This window comes from Hirundo rustica, chromosome 23, assembly GCF_015227805.2.
Source record: "Hirundo rustica isolate bHirRus1 chromosome 23, bHirRus1.pri.v3, whole genome shotgun sequence".
Taxonomy (NCBI): domain Eukaryota; kingdom Metazoa; phylum Chordata; class Aves; order Passeriformes; family Hirundinidae; genus Hirundo; species Hirundo rustica.
In genome coordinates this window covers 5,775,798-5,797,843 of record NC_053472.1, presented here as the reverse complement: position 1 = coordinate 5,797,843, position 22,046 = coordinate 5,775,798, and the positions used below count along the sequence as shown (strand labels likewise).

The window sequence follows — 22,046 nt, the reverse complement described above, 5'->3', positions numbered from 1 at the left end:
GCAGCAGCCCCCGTTCCCGCCTGGCAGGGGCTGGCGGAGGGCCCCGGGCAGGATTTTGGGAATGGTGCTGTGTTTCCTCCCAGCTGCTCGGCTTTGGGGGTGACAGCACGCACAGATGACGGAACCAGCCAGAGCTGGGCACAAAAAGGACCAAGCTGTGCTCAGCCGCGGGGATGGAGGCACCGCCGCTGCCCGGCACCGCCCAGCTGCAGTCCATGGATTCATTCCCTTGGGGGAAAGAAAGGAACCCTCGGGACCAGGGTGCCCAGAGTCCAGGGACACTGCTGGGTGTCATATGGGCAAGGGCTGGCTCTGAGCCCGGGCTTGGGAATGAGGCCCCAAAATCCATCCAGGACGGGCAGGGAGCCTCAGCCCGCACCTGCAGCGCCCGCCCCGAGCAGCCCAGGAGCTGAGGAGAACAAAACGCAAGAAACCCCACACTTAGCAAATGACAAGACCATTGTTTCTCACAGCTGGGAATGGTGTGATGCCACTGGAACAGACTGCATATTCCCAAGGAATACATGGATCCAGCCTCCACACCCCGCTCATCCTTCTGGGCACGCCAGACTCAGCTCGGGTTGCTTTTCTCATTTAAAGGCTTCTGCTCCTTGTAAGAGTTGCTCTCTTTCTGTTTGTTTGGTTTTTCTTTATTATTATTATTATTTTTAAATTATTTTAATTCCTGAATATTTAATTTTTTTTTTTTGTTCTGTTTCTCAAATCTGAACTAGCGCTACACCTTCCACATCCAAACTATGTTGAAGCTTTTATTATTTCAATACTATGACAAAAAACACGGTTCACACTAAAATAGTCACGCACCCACAGTGCACAAGCTTGCAGATCTAAAGTAGAATTTGGAAAAAAAAAATAAAAAAGGAAAATAAAAGGGAAAATAAAATTAAAATAAAATTTAAAAAAAAAAAAAGGAAATAATACCCAAAACCCCAACAGGAGGAACATCTCTATACAATGGGCTGGTCTCTCCCTACACTCCTTCTGCTCAAGGCTCCTTTTCACCCCCAAATCTCAGTGTTGTTCCATGATTCCTGATAATAAATCCCATTAATCAGCGCTCCAACCCAAAATCTCAGTGTTGCTCCATGATTTCTGATAATGAATCCCATCAATCAGCTCTCCCCTCCATAATAATTTGACTGATACCGGAATTGACTGAAATTGGTGTGTACTGAAATTGGGATTTTCTGAAATTGCTTTTTTCCTGAAATTGCTTTTTTTCCTGAAATTGGTGTTTACTGAAATTGGTATTTTCTGAAGCTGGAATTGACTGAAATTGGGATTTTCTGAAATTAACATTTTCTGAAATTGGTGTTTTTACCAAAACTGGTATTTTCTAAACCTGGAATTTGCTGAAATTGGAATTTACTGAAATTGGTGTTTACTAAAATTGGTATTTACCAAAACTGGTATTTTCTAAACCTGGAATTAGGTGAAATTGGAATTTTCTGAAATTGGAATTTTCTGAAATTGGAATTTACTGAAATTGGAATTTACTGAAATTGGTATTTGCAGAAATTGGAATTTACTGAAATTGGAATTTACTGAAATTGGAATTTACTGAAATTGGTATTTGCAGAAATTGGAATTTACTGAAATTGGAATTTACTGAAATTGGTATTTGCTGAAATTGGAATTTACTGAAATTGGTGTTTACCGAAATAGGGATTTTCTGAACTTGGCATTTTCTGAGATTGGAATTTACTGAACTTGGCATTCTCTGCCGCGATCAGGAGGGATTGATTTGGCCACACACCTGAGCCCAGACCAGCCCAAACTGTCCAACCTCCCTTGTGCTCCTCAGAGCCCCGGGAGGGTTCCGTGAAGGAAAGGGGAGAATGTCCTAAAAAAGCAGAGATGATATTTCTCTTATGCAGTCAGGCCCAGGTCCAGCGAGGGACTTTGAACTAAATTTAAGCACAGAAGGATTTTCTCCAGCAATTCCCTCACCCCAAGCAGGTTTGGGCATTGCTGGGTAAAGCCCTTGACTGGTGGCAAGTGGTTTTTGAACACCCCCACCCCCCAAAAAAAACCCCAAACCGAACCCCAGCATCGCTTTTCTTCTTACTCCAGTAAGAAATAATAATAATAATAATAACAATAATAATAATAATAACAATAATTAAGAAAAGAGAAAAGGGGAAACGACTACTGTAAACATCCATGGTTGAAAAATGTCTCCCTTTGCAAAGCAAGCATGCTGCTACCCTAGTGTCTAACAGGACTGGAATTGACTGAAAACCAAAAAAGAAAAGAAAAAAAAAAAAAAAAAAAGAAGAAGAAAAAAAGGCAGCTATTTTACACATCCGTTTCAACACAACAAAAGTTTAAAAAATATCTGTCAATTGTAAACACTGGAAAGAACGGAAGTTGGCAAAAAAAAAAAAAAAAAAAAAAAAAGGAAAAATTGAACGTAAAATTGAAAAAAAGAAATGTGGAGTCTGAATACTGCAAATTGAAACACATCCCCCAGAGCTGCAATTTTGGCATTCTTCCTAAAAAAAAAACCCCAGATAATAATAAACCCCAAATAAAGGTCTAACGTGGCGAGCAGGATTATTCAGTCACAAAGAGCTCGAGACACTTTGCATACTGACCAGATACAAGGTGAACGGAAATTATAACTTATTTATGAGGCTTTACATATCTCAAACTCGACTGAAAAGTATAAAAATAAATTGTGGACTTTGTTCTTTAAGCACCAGCTGTGCCCAGCAGCACAGTGGTTATCTCTGCTATACTAACAAAGGAAACAACAGGGTCTCTTTTCTTTTTTTTTTTTTTTTTTGTCTTTTTTTTGTGTTTTTGTTTTTTTTTTTTTTGTCTAGGACTACTGGATTTTGAGCTTCCCAACCACGCTGCAACCAGCATTGCAACGTCTGCTTGGTTTGAACATACACAGGGCCAGCTGAGCCCTGATTTGGTGACGGGTTTAACCCTGTTTTTTAACATGTTTTACTTTTTAAAAGCAAGTGCACAACGAATAGAACCTGTCTAGAAATCTCAAAGAAAACAAAAAAAAACCAGAAATCAAAACCGAAAAAAAAAAAAAAACAACCCAAAAAGAGAGGGAAAAAAAAAAAAAAAAAAGGAAAAAAGAGACATTCCCTCCCTCCCTCCCTCCCTCCCCCATTTATGCATTTTTCTGGTTGGTTGGTTCGTTTTTTTCTTTTTTAAAAAAAGGCAACAGACACTAGAGGAATGAGATGGGTGTGTGGGTTGTGATTTCAATGCTCGGGTGAAGGTTTCTGCCGTCCCCTCTGCCGGTGCTGATCATGCTTTGCTCTCGTTCTCGTTTGTTTGTGTGGCTTCGTTGGGCACCGTCTTCACCTCTGCCGGGGGGCTCTTCCTGTCCTGCACGGCGCCTTTGTCCTCTGCTGGCATTTTCCTGGGGAGAAGCACCAGAGGGACAGAGTTTAGAGGCACAGGAACACAGGCTGCGCTGAGCTAGCCACGGGACGGAGTGCGTGTCTGGGAACAAATCGCTTTGGGAGAGCAGCGCCTGCATTTCCTGACGCAGGAACAGGGAAAAGCCAGCTCAGCTCCCCCACCCTGGTCCTTTCAGTTCTAGATTAAGCTTCTTTTTGGCTTTTCCTGCCCTGGGTTGGCTCAGGGCTCAGAAACCTCACACAGCTGCAGGAGGATTTGGCTTTAGCACCCGGACTCCCTGACAATTTAGCAGCAATCCCATTTTCACTCTGCTCCTACAGGAAGCCAGCCCTGAAATCCCCAGGATGCGGGAAACAGGGGAACACGGGACACAGGAGCTCTGTCACAGACATTTTCACAAGCGTGAGGGAGGTGACCACCCTCAGAGGGGACAACTGCCAGCCCAGCCAGAGCCCAATATCTGCAGCACAGCTGGGACCCTCCCCAGCCGCTCTCTTCTCCTGCCCAGCTCCCAACCGGGCTCCTCACGCTGCCCCAGCTTGGGGACAACTCCAGAGCTTCCAGTGCTGCCCCGAGGCTCCTCTGACCCGCGGGAGATGGCATCTGGGGGCTGTGCTCGCTGACCTGCAGCACCTCAGCGCTCCGAGGGAAGCTCTGTGCGCCAAACCGGACTACTCCTGCTCTTCTCTACGAAAGAACCACCCGGGACACACAAAGCTGCCCAAAAGCCTCCACGCCACCACGCTCCTGCCGAATTCCCGGCTTCCCTTCCTCTGCCTCCCTGGCACGGCCTACTGCCGCTCTCCCCCTGCCTCCTTCCCCAGCCGAGCCCCGAGGCTCTAGGGAGAGTTAGCTGGCTAAAGGAAAACAGCGCCATTAGTCGAGAGAACACCCAACAGAGGACACAGCACGAGCACCGGGGCACGAGGGACACAGCACACAACCAACACAAGAGTAAAGGCGGCCGTACTCGGTCTTTGCGGGGGCAGAGCCGTCCGCGGCGGCGGCAGCAGGCTCGGGGGCTTGCCCGCCAGCCCCGCCGGCGGCAGGAGGAGCAGCAGTGCCAAGAGCCGCAAAAACATCCTTTGCAAGGTCAATGTCTGGTGGCTTGAAGGTCCCTTCGTCCATTTTAAAGTCCTCGTTCTGCGAGGGGTTGGCGGCGCTGCCCGAGGCAGCCTCGCTCTTCGCGTTGCTCGGGTTCTTGGGGGTCTCCGCCGGGCTCTTCACCGCGCCGGGCTGCACGGGCTCCTTCTCGGGGCTCTTGGCCGCCTCCTGCTTGGGCTCCGAGGGAGCCGGAGGGCTCGTGAGGTTGGCAGGGCTGGGGGCGGCCGGCTTGCTCCCGGCTTTGGCGGCGTCGGCCGCGGCGGCGCTGGGGCTGAGCACGGCCGGCCCCGGCAGGACACTTGAAGATAAATTATTGGCGGCCGGAGCGGAGCTGGGGGTATCGCTGAGATCGACGAGAGGGGCCACTTTGGGGGTGGAGGAGGGCGGCGGCGGCGACGCCGAGGCGGTGGCCGCGCCTTTGGCCGGGGTGGCCTGGCCGGGGGCGGCGGCGTTGGCGTCGGGAGCGGCCGCGGCCGGCGGGGCAATGCTGGAGGTCAGCGTGGTGGTCTCGCTGGTGGGGCTGTTCTGGGCAGTGGCAAAGGTTTCAGTGATAGTGTCAGAGTTAGTGGTGCCCGTGGTGACAGAAGGCAGCATGTCCTCCACGGTGGCCGCGGTGTCGGCGGGGTGCCTGCGAGGGGGACACGGGGACGAGAGAGAGAGAGAAAGAGAGAGAGAGAGAGAGGGAGAGACGATGAAGCCCCGAAAGGAGAGCAGGGAGAGGGGGCAGAGAGGGAGAGTGAGGACAGCACACACACGTGACGTGGAGAGGGACTCAGGAGCGGAGACGTGCAGAGGTCACACATGCAAAGGGAGCGAGGCTGGGATGGCTGAGGGTAATCAGGAAGAGAGAAAAAGCCAAGAGGACGTGACCTGCAGGAACGGCTTGTTCTCCTGCAGTGTTTGGGCTGAGGCAAATGTGACCCTGGCAGCTTGCAGAGACTCTTCTCTCCTCGCCTAAAACTCTTCTCTGTCAGCCTCTGGGTCCTGACCTCTCCAGGCAGCTCTCTGCCACCTCCCTGAGCCTGCAGCCCTGTGCCACCTGCCACCAACACAACACGGACCCTGGCTCCAGCCCCTCACCTTGTCCCATCCTCCTGCTGCAGGTTTGCTGCAGGTTTGCTGCAGGTTTGCTGCAGGCCTGCACAGCCCCATCAGACCCGCATCCCTTTTCTCACACGCACACCAAGGCGGCCTCAGGCCCCGCTGAGCTCTCAGGTCTCTCTCGGAACGCTCAGCCCCGCTGGGGCTCCTGGGGAGGATCAGTCCCCAGGGGTTCAGGCTCCCACCCAGCACTGCCGGGACAGGGCTCGCTGCCAGCTGGGGCTGACTCTGCTCCGCATCCTCTGCAGTGAGCCTGGGCAGCGCACAGACCGGCAGAGCCTTTCAGGGAACACTGCTTCCTTCCCCTTTCCCTTCCAGTGCTGGAAACAGCAACCACTGAAGCTTGAGAGGAGGCGCTTCCTCACTGGCACGTGGAGATTTTACCTTTCTTCCTCTCTTCCTGCCCTAACTCGTGTTCCTGAGGGATTAGGGCAGCTGAGGGCAATGCAGTGACCCTGTGCTAGGGCTGCCTAAGGCCACATACTCTGGCTCTGTCAGCGGGGTGGTCTCGTTGGGCTCCGTGTGCTTCCCCCCGTCGTGGTTGGGGGTCCTCTCCTCCTCCGTCCGCACCTCCACGATGGGCTCCTTGGACTCATCCTTCCTGCAACGAGGGAACGGCACGGGGAGTGACGGCTGCCCCTGCAAAGACAGCCTGCAAACGGCCACAGTGAGACACACACGGGACAGACACGGCCCCGGGGCAGGGAGGGAGCCTTGGGGTCACCCCTCCTGCCAGGAACTCCCCAGAGCGCACCCAGCTCCGGGGCCGGGGCCAGCACTGCCGTGTCCACACTGCCGTGTCCAGCACTGGGATGTCTGGGGTGTCCAGAACTGGGATGTCTGGGGTGTCCAGAACTGGGATGTCCAGCACCAGGATATCCAGCACCTGGGTGTCTGGGATGTCCAGAACCGGGGTGTCCAGCACTGGGATGTCCACACTGAGGTGTCCAGAACTGGGATGTCCAGCACCAGGATATCCAGCACTGGGTGTCTGGGATGTCCAGAACCGGGGTGTCCAGCACTGGGATTACTGCGATGTCCGGCACTGTGATATCCAGCACTGCAATATCCAGCACTGGCGTGTCCAGGATGATCAGCACTGGGATGTCCAGGATGTCCAGCACTGGGATGATCAGCACTGGGATGTCCAGGATGTCCAGCACTGGGATATACAGCACTGGGAATTCTGTGATGTCCAGCACTGGGATGTCCAGCACTGGGATGTCCAGCACTGGGATGTCCAGCACTGGGAATTCTGGGGTATCCAGCACTGGGGCCACCCATTTGATGGCCACCAACAAGAACGAGACAAACCAACCAGAGGAACAACCCCAAAACCCCCTTCCTGCGAGCACCAACAAAACCCCGGCGCCCTCCCCAGATGGGCAGCTCCTCTCCCGTGAGGGGGGCCCAGAGGGAGGATTCTGGGGCAGTACTCACGAGAAGGCCGCGTTCCCCTCCTCCATGTCCTTGCCCTTGGCCCCCGGGCCGGATTTGCCGCACAGGTTGACGGCGATGCACATCAGCAGCCCGCACTTGTTCAGGAAGTAGCAGGTGACATCCACGGCCACCAGCAGCGCCACGAAGACCACCACGAGGATGCCAATGATGGCAGCAGTGCCCAGGCCCGAGGTAGGGCTGGTGCTGGCTTCAGAGACCAAGGGAGAGAAGAAGAGAAGGCGTTCGGGTTAAAATTTGGGGGTTTAGGGCTCGGATTTGGCTGCACTTTAGTTGCTTTTTTAGGAAGTGCACCCTCTGTATCAGCCCTGTGCAATAGCCAGTGCTTTATCCTACAGACAATCTGCCTGAAATCAGGCAGGAATTTCAGACAATCTGCCTGAAATCAGGCAGGAATTTCAGACAATCTGCCTGAAATCAGGCAGGAATTTCAGACAATCTGCCTGAAATCAGGCAGGAATTTCAGACAATCTGCCTGAAATCAGGCAGGAATTTCAGACAATCTGCCTGAAATCAGGCAGGAATTTCAGACAATCTGCCTGAAATCAGGCAGGAATTTCAGACAATCTGCCCCAGGCAGAAATCTCAGACAATCTGCCCGAAGGGTGGGACCTGTCGGGGCTTTGCCCATCCCTGCTGGGATAAAGCCTGGGAAGCAGACAGCAGGAATTTCCTCCTGCTGTGCACACACCCAGCAGGGCTCCTGCTCCTCCACCTCCTCCTCCTCAAGAGGAAGGTCCAGAGCGGCTCTGGCACTGCCCAGGCCTGGCCCAAGCAGCAGGGGAAGCAAAGCCCAGCCTTTGGCAGGATTTTTCCTGCTGGGATAAGAACTACTGGGCGATGCTCAGAGCTGATGAGCCCCTGAGGGGGTGAAACGGAGTTAAACCCCTCCAGAACGTGCTCGTGGCTCCCAACCTCTCACCATCCGGCCCCTGGAGCCCCAAACCCTTGGATCTTTGCTCTGCAGACCCCCCAGCAGAGCCCCTTTATCCCCCCAGCACCATTGATGCTGGACAGGTGAGAAGAGCTTTCCCAGGGCTCCAGACAGAGCCACGCACTCTGCTTGTTCAAAAACAGGGGGCAGAGAGGTGCTGCTGCATCTTGTGACCCCGAAACGGATCAAGGAACACGGATTCCAGCAGGAAAAGTACAGGAAAGCCGCCATGGGGCACCTGCCTGACACTGGGATCTCAAATCCAGCCCCTGGCCGGCAGAACGCTGTCCCACAGCCCGGCCCCTGCCAGCCCCTGCACGGTGACCTGAATTCATCACCCCCTGGTGCCTGCAGCGAGCAGGAGAGCACGGATTTCCCCTCTTTTGGGATCTTCCCTCTTTTGATGTGCTCAGGGTCCTTTTGAGGATGATTCAGTCACTAACTGCTCCTGAACTGTCTCCCTTCCCAGGAAGGGGAGCATCCCAGGCAGGATCCCAGCATCCCCCTTCCCTGGCTGCCTCCAGAGCCAGAATTTTCCCCTTCTGGAAAATTCCACTCACGCCAGAGTGCTGCTCTTTGCCTCCTCTCCCCAACCCCAGCTTTTCCAGGAGCTGCCTCCCCCCCAAACTCCTGCTCTGACGGGCACAGACCCCTCTGCTCCCCAAAAACCCCCAGGGAGAGCCCTGAGCAGGGACCGAGCTCCCCTCCCTGCCCTCCCGCCAGCCCCTGCCCTGCCCCTGCCCCGGGAGGAGGAGGGAAGCAGGGCAAGCCTGCAGAGGAATGTCCCTGTTTTTGTGCTATTCCGGGATTTTACACCTCAGACAATGAAACTGGGCCAAGGTAATTGCCTGCGATCTGGGTTTCTGGGCTGCGAAGGGAGCCCTGCAATTTGCAGGAACTCTCGAACTAACTTCTGTTAGTTGTGGTTTCATAAATCCTAATTCATGGCATGAATTGATATTCCAAACCTTCCAGGGACTGGCAGTGAGGAAGCATAATATAAAAATCCTCCACGACCCCGTGAACTTGGGAGGCTCTCGGTGCTGCCTTTCCTTCCCCTTGTAAAGGAACTTTGCTGCTCCTATAAAATGCAGGAATCGTAGCGGAGATTGCTCTTTTCACAGACTGTCCCATCTGATTAAATTAAATTGCTCTCCAAACACTTTCAAGAACCGTTCCCTCCATCCTCTAGCTGGATTTATGTTGTATTTAATGAAACCAATATTTAGACATCCCCAAAGGGTTTGCTGGGGCCTGAAACAACTCTGTGTAGAAAAGAAATGTATAAATAAACGGGCTGTGGAGCAGCTGCTCACACTGTGGGTATGAAATAAAGGCAATAAACTGGTGTTGGACACTTCTGACCTGATCCACATCCAACCTTTCCATTAATCCCCTTTGGCCACTGTCAGCACTAAGAGGAATAACATTTCCACCGGTTGAATAAGGAAACACGAACCACCGAAGAACTTCTGGAGTCCTTAATTCTAAAGAAGTGAAGAATTTATTAATTACAAATTACGTTTTCCAATGGAAAATGAGCTTCCTGCAAGACTGGCTTTTCGAATCCCCCTCTTTTTACAGTGCACAATAAAATCACCCAGCAGTTTTGGTTTCTGTACAAAAACTGCCCCGTCAGAGAGAGCTCAGCTGTGTCCTCCTAGGGGGGGTCTCAGCTAGAAAATGTCCAGGCACAGGCAGAGAGACAAAAAAAAGGGACGGAGAGAAGCAGGTGGGACTGGAGGCGTTTCAAAGGTCCTACAGGTTTTGGCAAAAGAGAGAAGAACGGACAGAACAAACAAAAATCCGTTCTGTGCACGCAGGAGCAAACCCCAGGGGAGCGGCTCCGTGTTCTCAGGGGGTGCCAACAGCTCCATCCGCACACGGGTGGAAATCCCCTCTGCACCAGGGGCTTACGGAGCTGCTCCCTCAGACACGGGAGGGGAAAAGGAGCCCTCTGTGCCAGCGCCACAAATCCAGGTTCCAGCAGCTGGGGATGGGCACACAGCAGCCTGGGAGCTCTGCCTGGGGCAGGGCACTGGGGGTTTCCCAGGAGTGCATGAATTCCTGCCGGACTGGGACCTCAGTGCTCTGCTCCCTGGAGCTCGGCTGTTTCCCTGTGACTGACTCGGGAGTGTCAGGGGACCGTGAAACCCCAGAATGGTTTGGGATGAAAGGACCTTAAATCCCATTAGTGCCACCCTGCCATGGACAGGGACACCTCCCGCTGTCCCAGGCTGCTCCAACCTGCCTTGGGCACTGCCAGGGATCCAGGGGCAGCCACAGCCCCTCTGGGAACTCCATCCCAGCCCCTCCCCACCTTCACAAGGAAGAATTCCTTCCCCAGATCCCACCTGGCCCTGCACTTTGAAGCCATTCCCCCTTTCCTGTCCCTCCACCCCTCGGCAATAATCCCTCTCCACTCCTCCTGTCAGCTCCTCCAGGTCCTGCAAGGGGCACTTAGGTCGCCCCAAAGCTTCTCCTCTCCAGGCTGAGCACAGAGTGACACCAAAATCCTCTTTCCTGGAGTAAATCACACCCCTGCCCCAAGTGCCCACCCCACTCCAGCAGCTCCAAGAGTCAGAAGTTGATGTTTTTAAATCCTTTTAGATGAAACCTTCCTTTTATCCCCCAGAACCTCGGAGGTGCAGACAGCTGCAGCTGCTCCCGGTGGAGCAGGACGTTCCCAAACCTCCCTGCCCAGCGAAACAGCCAAACAAAGCTCAGACAAACAACTCTTGACCAAACTCCAGGAATCCTGCAAGGCTCTGGGAGCTGCAGAGTGCCCGTGGCATGAAAATCCCAGTGCTTCAGCATCTTCTGCTTCCAGATCTGCATCTCTGCCTCCTCTCCGAGCTGGCTTCTCTAAAAACTCTGCGTAACTTTTATTTTGCTCACATCGAGGCCCGGGACCTCGAACACGAGACCTCGAGGGTCTGACGGGTCTGGCACGCTACAAACCTGCACAAATTAGTGCTAAAAAACCCGGTCCTGCTCCTTATTTTAACCAGCAGAAAGCAGCGCTTTCAGTCCATACTCCAGGCTGGCTGGGTCCTGACTGCTCTTGAGTTTGGGGTTAATTTCAGCCACACTAATGACACCCCAGCTGCTCGCCAGGGCTCTGCCACGGAGAATCCTGCCCTGCCCTACAGCCCTCTCCTGGCACAGATGCCCCTGCACAGGTGCTGCTCTCTCTCCACGCCACTGCCAAGTTCTGGAGATAATTCTGATTGCTGCGATTTTGGTGAGAAACACCTCAGCCTCAGGCAGCGACCTCCCTCTGTGGGCAAGGGGGAACGCCACAAAAAGCTGAGCCCAGATCTACAACCAGCTCAATTAATCCAGTTAGAGGGGACATCACACCGGTTTTTAGTATCAGGATTATTCTGCTGCACTTCGGCAAACTCCAAAGCCCTAACAAAGTGTCTACGCTCTACAAGACTGGAAATGAGGGGGTTTTGTTGGGAAAAAAAGAGAGAAATCCACAGGCTTTTGTGTGTGACACCTGCCCCAGGCTCTCATTTACAATCCAGACAGGAAATTCACAAGTCACAAAGAAGGAGGCCTGAACAGGCAGAGCAGAAAAGGCAGAGCCAGGCACGAGTCGGGGCAGGATTTTGTTTGTCCCCGTGGGAATTCAGTCAGGAAGATGAACTCCACCCAGCTGAGAGGGTTTGAGACATTCTGGACAGACAATCCCAGGATCTTAGAACCTCTTGATTTTAGGAGAGCATTGGAGGGGGTGGATTTCCTATCCCAGTGGATCTCCTATCCCAATGGATTTCCTATCCCAATGGAACTCCTATCACAAAGAATTCATCGGGGTTGTTGTGTCGGGTTTTTTGTGATTTTTTTTGTTGTTTTTTTTTGGGGGGGGTTGGGGAATTCTGCTTTTTTTTTCTTTTTCTTTTTTTTTTTAAGAAGCAAAGCAAAATCCCCCTGCGTTTTGCTCAAGGGAATCCCCAGGATTCGATAACAAAGCTGGTTCTACTGCACCAGTTTAGAGCACGGATTAATCCCGTCGCACGCACGGTTAACCAGGAGTTATTAAGGATCAGCAACAATAACTCTGCTGCTCAGGTAACTGCATCCAAGCTGAGATTTTTCTCTGTTAGAACAGCAAGGGAAGGGATCTCTCCGTGACACCACGGCAGTGGGAATCCAGGGAGCGCCGGAGGAGCACTGGGAATTCGTGTGTCCGTGTGCCCAGCTCCACCGGGGGCCAGGAGGGACCTGCACAAGGGACAAGGACAGGCAGCAGTGCCCCCAGTGCGGTCCCAGCCGATGGTTATGGGCAGAGCAGCACGGCAGGAAAACCTTCCAGACATTTCAATCCACGTGCAAAAGCCCCCAGAGACATCTGGGCAATCGGCAGGACGGTCTCTGACACATCTTCTCCCATTTCTTTTTACAGCCCGTGGGCTGGGGTTTGTGGATGGGGCCTCCTTTTGCACAAGATCAGCACCAGATGTGCAGAGAAATCAGTGAAAAGCAGGATCTTAAAGGCTTTCAACATTGCACCTTCCTTTGATGAAAACAGCAAGCAAACAACACCAAAAAAAAAAAAAAAAAAAAAAAAATCCTTTCTTTACATCCGTTTAAAAGGGCAAATTCATTACAAGTAACAACAACAAAAAAATGTTAAAGAGAAAAAAACTTGGCTTAAACCTTTTTTTCCTTGTTACAAAATACTGACTCTTTCAAATTAAACTTTTTTTTTTTTTTTTAAGTGTTCTGTGTTTGTTTCTTTTTTTTTTTTTTTTTTTCCTCTGAACTGACACGATCCTCTGAAGCAAAGTTATCTCCTTTCACACCTTGGTGGGACCCAGGCCCTTCCCAAGCAAATATTGCTTTATTTGACTCTTTTTGTTTTGTTTTGCTTTTTAAGTTTCTAACAGAGCAAAAGCAGAGTCACTGCAGAGAGAAGCAATGAGACAAAGGAGGACGACGTTGATGGACTTCCCAAGGTCGCTGCAGGTGCCAGACAATGGTTCCCAGGAGGGGGGAATGTGGTTGTTTTAAAAACAAATTTGGTGCGTGTGGCAAGCGTGGATGTTTCCCGTGAGATCCAAGGTGACCATGGATGACAGACATAGGAGAGGAATTGGGGAAAAGGGAGAGGGCAGGGGAAGAAAGGAAGAGAGGAAGGAAAAAAAAAAAAAAAAAAAAAAAAAAGGAAAGGAAGAAAAAGAGATAGAGAGAGAGAGAGAGAGAAAGAGAGAGAAAAATAGATAAAAAAAATTAGGTCATAAATACAGAAAACGTAAGAATCAAAGGTTTATTTAATCTCGTAAATTAAAATGGCTCAGGGCTCAAGGAGCAGCACATTCACCACGACAGGGGCAGAAAGCTCAGCAAAGCCCGAAGCTGCAGAGCAGGGTCCAAGGCAGGGAGGGAGGGGTTTGCAAGCAAATGAGGTTAAAAATGATGGGACAGGAGGGGCTCAGCGAGAGACAGGGGAATGGTGTCTGCAGCTGGGGAGCACAGCGCTGCCTTTAACAGGGGAAAAAGGAAAAGGAGAAAAGCTTTGGTGCAGCAGAGAATCCACCTGCCTGGCCAAGCCCTGCCCCAAAGCCTGGATAAAAACAGCCACATTATCCTGAAGGAGCACCAAGGTCTGAGGAATCCTCTGTGTTTGCCATTCAGCCTCCCAGCTGCTCGGGAACCACTCCAGCGCCAGTGTGATTACTATTATTATTATTGTTATTGTTATTATTATTATTATTACTGGAAATAACACCCTTCTCCTTCCAGCCTCTGCACAGGTGAGGGGAACAAAGGACTCCATGCAATAAATGCACCTTTTCCTGCAGGGAATCCCTGGTTACTGCTGTCAGGCACAGCAATGCCTGCTCCAGCACTGGCTCTGGCTCCTGCACAGCTCATTCTGAGATAAAAGCACAGAAATGCCACGGAAACAACAAGGAAAGGAAGGGAACACACAGAGCCTCTTCCCTGCTGCAGTTTGCCAACAAAACCAGTGGGGCTGCACCGCAGAGGAAAAACCGACCTGTCCCTGGAAATATATTCCTCAGTGTTTTCAGTCTGGGCACCAGGGGACACCTTGGGAGGCCAAAAACGACAAAAACCCAGGAGAAAAAGAGTCCCAAAGCCAGCAGCAACCGTGTCACTGCACAAGGACACAGCACTTCCTGAGCACCAGCTGAATTCCAGCTCCTGGGGCAACCCTGCACGCCCAAAATCTGCTTTTCCAAGTGCAACAGGATCCTCAGATCCCTCAGATCCTGGCTCCTCCTGCGCTTCACAGCAAGCTAAGCGAGGAATGACTCCAGAGAGGCCAGAGTTGTTTCACCTCTGGGAACAACCTGGGCTTTCCCTGCTCTTTAGAAGGTTACACGTGTTACATGGATTTCAAGGGCTCGGAGGGGCAGCGAGGATTAGAGCTGTGGGAAATGAGAATGGCACAGTGAGTTGTTTAATGAGTTACTGAGGGTCCTCCCACCCAAAGCTGCGCCCTGCTCTGCTCCAGCACCCCCAGCCTCTCCTCTGCCCCATCTCCCTGCTCCTCAGTGCCAGCCCCACTTTTCCAGCCCGAAGCCCCCATCTCTGCGCTCAGCCCAGGGGACTGCAGCACTGCCACGAGCGCTGAGCTGCTCCCTTCAGCCAGGGAATGGGCACAGCGGGGCAGGGACTGAACCCTCGGGGACAGACTGAAGGAAACTCTCTGGCTTCAGGAGGAAAGGTGAGACAGAACGAAATCCCTTCAGGATGGGCTGGCAGCACCAACCCCGGCTGTGCAGGGAGGGCTTTGACTCAGCATCCCTGTCTTTAACTCCGATTTACAGCTACCCCAACAAAACCATCCTCAGGTTTTGGTTGCTTTGTGTGGGTTTCTCCCTGCCTTTTTTTTTAAATGGCCAAATGTAGAGGAGAAATCCTAACTGTCCTTTCAACAGCTTGCCATAAACTGCTCGATTCCAGTGTCCCAGCTGGGAGCTCTGCTTGGTTTTTGCAGCAATTGTCCTTATCCCTCACTTTATGAGCACACTAAGAGGTGCAGTCTGTCTTAAGAGCTTCCAGCAGCATCCTAAAGCTTTTGAGTTATTTTTTCCTAACGCCTTCCTCAACACTGGATCATTGCTGCTCGAAAATCGCTGTCATTTGGTAATTTGAACGGAAAAACGCTCCGAGAGACTTTTCACTGCCTTCTCAGCCAGCTCCTCCAAAGATGCACAAACAAGCAGAGGAGGGGGGGATTTGGGAAATCTACCTCGGGCAATCTGCAGGGCCCCGTTGGGAGCTCAGGACGGGAATCCCACTTTCTGCTCCCCGAAAGCTTTTCCCAGCCCACGCGGGGAGCCCAGGCCCCCCGGGAGCAGCCAGGCGGGGATCGACCGGGGAGAGCTCCCGCACGCCGGCCACGGGTTATCGCACGCAGCCACCACCACCCTCAGCTCGGGACGGCAGCGGAACCACCCGCGAGAGAACGGGCCTCAAAGCAAGCGAGCCGCGGGGTTACGGGGCGCACGAGGGGCAGCCGTGGGGCGTCATCGGGCAGCGGGGCCCCGGCCGGGGCGCGGCACCGGTACCTGGGATGACGGTGGGCTGGGCGGAGGTGCGGAAGGCGTAGTGGGCAGGCTTGGACTTGCCCTGCTGGTTCTCGGCCACCACGTACACCTCGTAGTCGGCGTTCCAGTCCAGGGACTTCAGCATCACGTGGTCACTGCCCGACGGCAGCCGGATCTCGGGCTTCCACTCCGAGGAGTGCTTCTGCAGGGGAGGGACAGGGGGTGACTTCAGCTTCAAAACCTTCCAGCGTTGTTTGGAAACTTTCCAATATCGTTTAAAACCTTCCAATGTTATGCTTACGCCTTTTTGGCTTGTCTGCTTCTGGTAATGCAAATTTGCACGGCAATGACATGAGGTGGTATGGAATAAACTTCCATGTCCTGGCCATGCCCCTTCCCTGTGCTTCTGCAGGGGAGGGACAGGGGCTGACTTCAGCTTCAAAACCTTCCAGCGTTGTTTAGAACCTTCCAATGTCATGCTTACGCCTTTCTGGCTTGTCTGCTTTTAGCAATGCAAATTTGCCAGTTAGTCAACCTAAAATGAAATGTCTGGGTGGTTTTAGCCAGCGCATCAGGTTTAGATGCCGTCTGTCTGTCCAGTACAACCCCAGAAAAGCCCTTTTCCGCCTGCCTAGCAGGTGTGCCAGTGGATGCTTGGCCAGCTCCAGAAGAGATGGACAGAGCCATTCACCGGGCGCACTCACAGGATCATCCACACGGGATCTTTAGTTCCCAGCAGATGCACAGGACTATTCCAAGTTCTCATTTTCATATTATTTCAGTTTAGCCCTCTAACTCTGTCCAGCCTCTGCCCCAGAGAGGGTCAGGGGCACCCCACGGGCTCAGCAGCACTGTCACCCCACACAGACACCCCAGAGGGGGTCAGGCATGGGGCCAGGCTCTGGGTGACAGCACAGGACGAGGAGCAGTGGCCACCAACTGAAACACAGCAAATTCCACCCCAATGTGAGGAAGAACTCCTTCCCATGGAGGGTGGCAGAGCTCTGGATCAGGCACCCATGGAAGGTTTCCCTCTCTGGAGACATCCCAAACCCACCTGGACATGTCCCTGGACATCCCTGGGTGATCTCCAGAGCTCCTCCAACCCCAGCTATTCTGGATTCACTGAAACCATCGCGTGCTGCCGGGTGCCGAGGGTGAGATGCCAAAGCAGCCTCTCTGCGCTCAGAATCCCGCTTCCTGAGAAGAAACCCCCTCCCTTCCTCCTCTCATTCTGCCCCATCGCTAAACCATTTCCCGAGGGCAGAGGCTGCAAGCTCTGCTCCCCTCTGCCCTGCCAAAGCTGTCCTTCACGCCAGACTCAAACCACGGCAGCGACAGAGATCTGCGTCCCAAACGCAGCCCCTCCCAGAGGCCAGGGCAGCCCCCCACTTACAGCCTTGTACTTGATCAGGTAGTGCCTGATCGGGGAGCCGCCGTCGTCCTGCTTGATGACGTTCACCTTGATGGAGTTGCCGTCTTCTCCTATGTGACCTTCCAGCTTGGGGGCACTGGGTTCCCCTGCAACAACGGGGCAGCCAGGGTTATTTGTGAACAAAAGAAAAAAAAGGGAAAAAAGTGCTCATAAAACATCAGAAGATTACTTTATTATCCTCGGCAGAGGACACCGTGTGTCTGAGGTAAATATTTGCCACACCCAAGTATTTTTTTCACTCAAACCATCACATTTCCATTTCTGCCTGTGCTGGAATGGAGTCAGGGTGAGAAGGATCCCCCCTCCCCCAAGAAAACCCCAGAGCAATGAGCAATTCCTCAATTCCTTGCTGCTTTTGCTGTGAAACACCTGGCAAACGTCAAGAAGGGCTCTGTGGCTGCTCCTGTGGGATGGGATGTAAAGAGCACCACTGGGAAGGACCTTGTGCCTCTCACACAGCCCCAGGTCTGCGCTTTGAATCCGTTTAGGGGTTGTAGAGCTGCTGGACCACTTAAATGGATGTGCAAACAGCTGAACAGAACCCCAGAGCACATCCCCTCACTCAGCCTGCACTGGTGGGTGCTGGAGAGAAACCCAGAGAAACCCCTTCGCTCTTCTGGAATAACCATTTTTAGGAGCAAAAGGCAATCATTTCCCAAAGTGCACGCCTGCCACCAGCAGAAGATGGAAATGTCCCTTCCTCCTGCAGGGCACACGGATTTACAACCCCATCCCTGCAACCCACAGCTCCCAAACTGCTCTTCCTACCCAGCTCCTCAATCCCACCCTGCCCCTCTGCTAAAAAAGCCCAGTACAGAAGGGGTGATTCCAGGTTTCCAGCCCCTGCGTTTGTGTCCAGCTCCTCACGGGCAGCACAGGCATTCCTCAGTGGCCAGAGGAAGCTCATCTTCCAACAGCCTCCTAAAGTTCACCTTCAGAAGGAACGTGAAGCCTTTTCCCCTCCCTCCTCCCTTTCAAAGGAATGTGAGCACAACTCTTTGGTGAAATACCAGCGGGAGGGCTGCAAGACCTGGGCTGAAACTGCGATTTAAGATGAATTCCATTTTGCTGCGCCGTTCCAAGAAGGGGATCAACCCCACTGCAGGAGTGTTGGCACACACACATCTGCGTTCAACAACGCAGCAGCTCCTCTGACTGGTGTAAACAGGCAACACTCCCTTATTCCAGGCTATGTTTTGCTTTTCCAAACCCTTTCCTCTGCCTTCACCCCCACTGCAAGGCTCCCACACCCCCTGGAGGTTCCAGATGCGGATTCCACCCTGGGACAGCTCTCTCAGCGTACACTGAACGTGACAATCGTGGTTTAAGGCACAAATAAACAGGAAAACTTCACCCTCGCCTGGCCGTATTGAGCACATCGGTTAAACAAGCAATGGTAACATTTTCCTCAACCCCAAAAGACAAACACCACCACAGAGTCCCTGATTCTGACTGCGGGGCTGACTGTGCAGTAACTGCCCCGGCTGGGCACCAGGAGCTCACAGGGGCCTGCTGCGTCCCCCTGTGCCCCAGAGCAGCTCCCAGCAGCAGGCAGGGCACCCCTGGCTCTGGGGCACCCCTGGCTCTGGGGCACCCCTGCCTCTGGGGCACCCCTGGCTCTGCCCTGAGCCCCCCACCAGCGGCAGTGCCCGGTTCTGGCACATGGACACAACAGGAGCAGCATCTCCTTGCTCCTTCCCCACTGCCCCCGTCTCAGATAATCAGCAATGAGCACAGAGATCCCCGAGTGCTGAGGGAACGCTGCACTCACAGAATCTGACCTTTTATCTAACGCAGGCTGGGATTTTTATTTTTTTTTTTCCCAATGATTGGGCACCGAGACTAATAGGAACATCCTTTGAAAAGATGCTTATTCTTGATTTTAAATGTCAGAGATGCTGCTGTACGTTACACACAGCCATTCCCATGATTAATTACCTGCTCTGCTGAAACTTTTCATCCTTTTCTTCACTTTGAATTATCTGATTTCTAGCTCCTGATTCACTCCTTCCTCCCCCAATAGCTTAAATTCATTTCTGCTTTGAGAAACATTTCCCTTCAAAGAACAGAACACTCCCAAGTGCTGAAAACCAACAGGTGGAGCAGTGCAAGCCCTGGGAAAGCAGAGCTTTCTCTCCAGAAACACGGATTTATTTCATTTATCTCAAGCAGGTGGATGCAATCCAGACACAGGGCTGTAAAATGAAAACTGGGTTAGTGTGTCAAACAGAGGAGGAAGAAGTTTAGTGGGAAAGGTTTAGTCCAGCAGAATCAGCAACCCTATAATGAGTGAAAACTGTGAGTAGCTGGAGAGAGAAGGTGTTCAGCGGGAGCTCAGGGCGGGGGCTCATGCTCAGACATGCACGGGGGCTGCAAAGCAGAACAGCGTCAGGGGTGCTCCATGCCAGGGCAGCTCCTGCTCACACGGGGCAGAAATCAGCCTGTCCCGCCCTGCCCAGAGCCTCTGCCAGCCTTCCAAACTGGGGATCCCTCCAAGGACCCCCATGCTGCTGCTGCCGCCTGGCTGGGTGAGAGCCAGCAGCTCCACAGAGCCCAGATCTCCTCTGTCTAACCACCAAATATCTGATTAAATCCTCTCTGTGCAGGAGGGGTGCAGGACCTCGTGCTCCCAGCGATGATGCCGAGGGACTGAGGCCGAGCCACGCTCCAAGATCCCCCCCGGACACTCAGCAAAGGAGGGAAAGGCCCCAGCCAGGCACTTCAGCTGGGAGAGGAGCTGTGCCCTCCCTCCCAGCAGCCGGGTTTATCCTGCAGGAAGGCAGCAGCCTTCGCTGTGCTGGGAATCCAGGACAGCCCATCCCTGCCAGGGGGAGCTCAGCCGTCCCTCCCCTGGGCTCCACACCAGCCTGATCAAGGGAATAAGAACTTTTCTCCAGGCTGCCAAAGCCTGAGTGGCTTCCCGAGCCCGCTGGTGGCAGGGGAGCAGAGGGCAGTGCTCGGAGCCAGAACATCTCCGATTTATCTTCCACCTGCTAAAGTCATCAGCACGCCAATCTGCTGCTGCTGCTGCAGGGGAGCAGGAAATGTTTGCTGCTGTCCTCTCAAACCTTTGGTTTCTACTCGGTTCTTCCTTGCCCTGCCACTGCTCTGCTGGATTTCAGGAACTCACGTTCTCACTGTGTTTTTCAGAGGGTGCCACGAGCACCAGGAGCAGGCAGAACTTGAGGTGGGGAGAAAAGAGAAAAACGAGAAAAATCAACACTTTAAACTGAGCTTAAATCCTCGCCCAGCTGGCAGCAAGGAGAGGCCCTGCATCCTCCCTGCGCTCAGAGAGCAGAACTGGGAAATTCTGGAGCAGAGGAACGAGGCAAGGGCTGATTTCTGCAACCTTGGAGCACCGTGTGAACAGGACCGGGAACGGACACCGGGAAGAGGCTCCATGAGGGGCAAAACCACAGAGGGAACAGGCTGGGGGGCACACGAGGGGAGCAAACACCAGCAGCAGAAATAAGGAACACAGACAGAACGTGCAGAAACGAGACAGCCACGTCTCCCACCCTCCTGGAATTCCAGCAGGGAGGGAAGAGACCGGGACAGGGCTCTTCTGTGCATGCACTCATGTGGGAAGGTTACTGGTGTTAGTTTGGTTTTCCTGGCACACCCCAGCCTAAATCCTTTCCTGGGGGGTGGTCCCAGACCAAAAGGTGGTTCCAGAGCTCCTGGAGTGTAAAAAGCCAATTCCTCCCTGGTTCTCACAACTCCTCCTTTGGCTGGGGCAGCAGAAAAGCAGGAGCTCCCCTCCCTCCCCCCGCTGAGATGGGGCACAGGGTGAAGCTGTAAAAATCACCGCAGGAACTGTTCCTCACCACCCCACGCTCGGCCGGAGGCTGATTCCACCTCCGTCACGTGCCAGGGTCAATCATTTGCTCCTTGGTTTGCTGGGCACCAGCAGCTCCTGTGAGCGGAGCTCAGGTTAAAGCCTTGCCAGGCCCCCAGGGACGCCGGGGGAGGAACGAGGGGCTCTGGCAGGAGAAGGGCAGCAGCACCTCCGATGAGAGCTGGGTGAGGTCTGGCTCCCACCAGGAACTCCTGTGCGCTGTGCCACAGGATTTGTATGCAGAACTCCAGAGAGAGAGAGAGGATTTTGTAACAGCGTTTTATAGAGAGGGAATAACTCATAACACACCTCTCATTCTAGGTTAACACAGCTCTTACGCTTAAGTTTTGCTCACAATAAAAAAAAAAAAAAAAATTCATTTCTTAAATCTAATTGTGGCATGCTCCAAACAATCAGATTTCAGAGAGGTCAGGATTATTTTGTACGCTGCACAACTAAACACGTGCAGTGTGGATGCGTGCACGCATCTCTATATAAATGTGTATTTTATAGGGCCAAAATGCTGCCAAAGCGACAGGAGAGAGGGTGTTCCCAGAATCCAGCCCTCAAATTCGACTCCGGGGTTGGTACCCTGAAAGGCAGAAGGATTTTGGCCTTTGGTGTTCACTCCAGAGGTTTTTTAGCACCTTCCTAGGACAGTTCCTTGCTGCACTCTGAGAATGAAGAAGCAAATGACTGAGCCAGGTGATTTTTTGTTTTTGGTTTTTTTTTCCTGTTTTCCCTCCAAGTTTTTTCCAGCTCAGTGCAGAGGCCTGAAGTCGAGTTCTTCCCATGCAGACAGGGACGAGCAACTCCTCCAAAAAGGCTCGGTGGGAAAGGACCTTTTTTTTTCTTTTTTCTTTTTTTTTTTTTTTTTTTTTTTTTTTTTTTTTTTTTTTTTTTTTTTTTAATTTGGAGATCCCAGAGGGGAATCCTCACCCCAAAAATCTAGGCAACCAATCAGAACAAAGTATTTTTACCTTCTGTTCACCAGCGAGGACGACATCATCAGCACCATGCAAGCCACATGACAAATTCACATGATACGCACGCACATGAGTTTGGTTGAAAGGAAAGTGGAGGAGGTCACATGGAAAATACAAAAAAATTAAAAAACTGATGTAAACAATGGGCAAGGGAAAAAAATCAACAACAGAATTACAGAGTAAATAAAAATAGGAGCAAAATTAAATTAGCCAGCATATATCAGAAACACTGGGGGCAGGGGGAGGGGGG

General features: G+C 52.4%; 1 protein-coding gene across 11 annotated transcripts in view; it reads right to left on the bottom strand.

The window, feature by feature from the left end:
- Positions 1 to 743: 743 nt before the first annotated feature.
- Positions 744 to 22,046, bottom strand: part of NCAM1 (neural cell adhesion molecule 1) — an 87,037-nt gene continuing 65,734 nt past the window's right edge. For 4 of the 11 annotated variants that reach the window (XM_040084944.1, XM_040084947.1, XM_058423365.1 and 1 more), the window contains 6 exons: positions 16,934 to 17,058; positions 15,559 to 15,739; positions 7,057 to 7,264; positions 6,101 to 6,217; positions 4,382 to 5,143; positions 744 to 3,409 (listed from right to left, as the gene is read on the bottom strand). In XM_040084944.1, coding sequence (XP_039940878.1) covers positions 3,295 to 3,409; positions 4,382 to 5,143; positions 6,101 to 6,217; positions 7,057 to 7,264; positions 15,559 to 15,739; positions 16,934 to 17,058 — 1,508 coding nt within the window. In that variant the 3' untranslated portion in view covers positions 744 to 3,294. Of the gene's footprint in view, positions 3,410 to 4,381; positions 5,144 to 6,100; positions 6,218 to 7,056; positions 7,265 to 9,493; positions 12,980 to 15,558; positions 15,740 to 16,933; positions 17,059 to 21,790; positions 21,794 to 22,046 lie in introns of those variants that run through there. The other 7 variants (XM_058423366.1, XM_040084953.1, XM_040084955.1 and 4 more) reach the window with 3 other exon arrangements.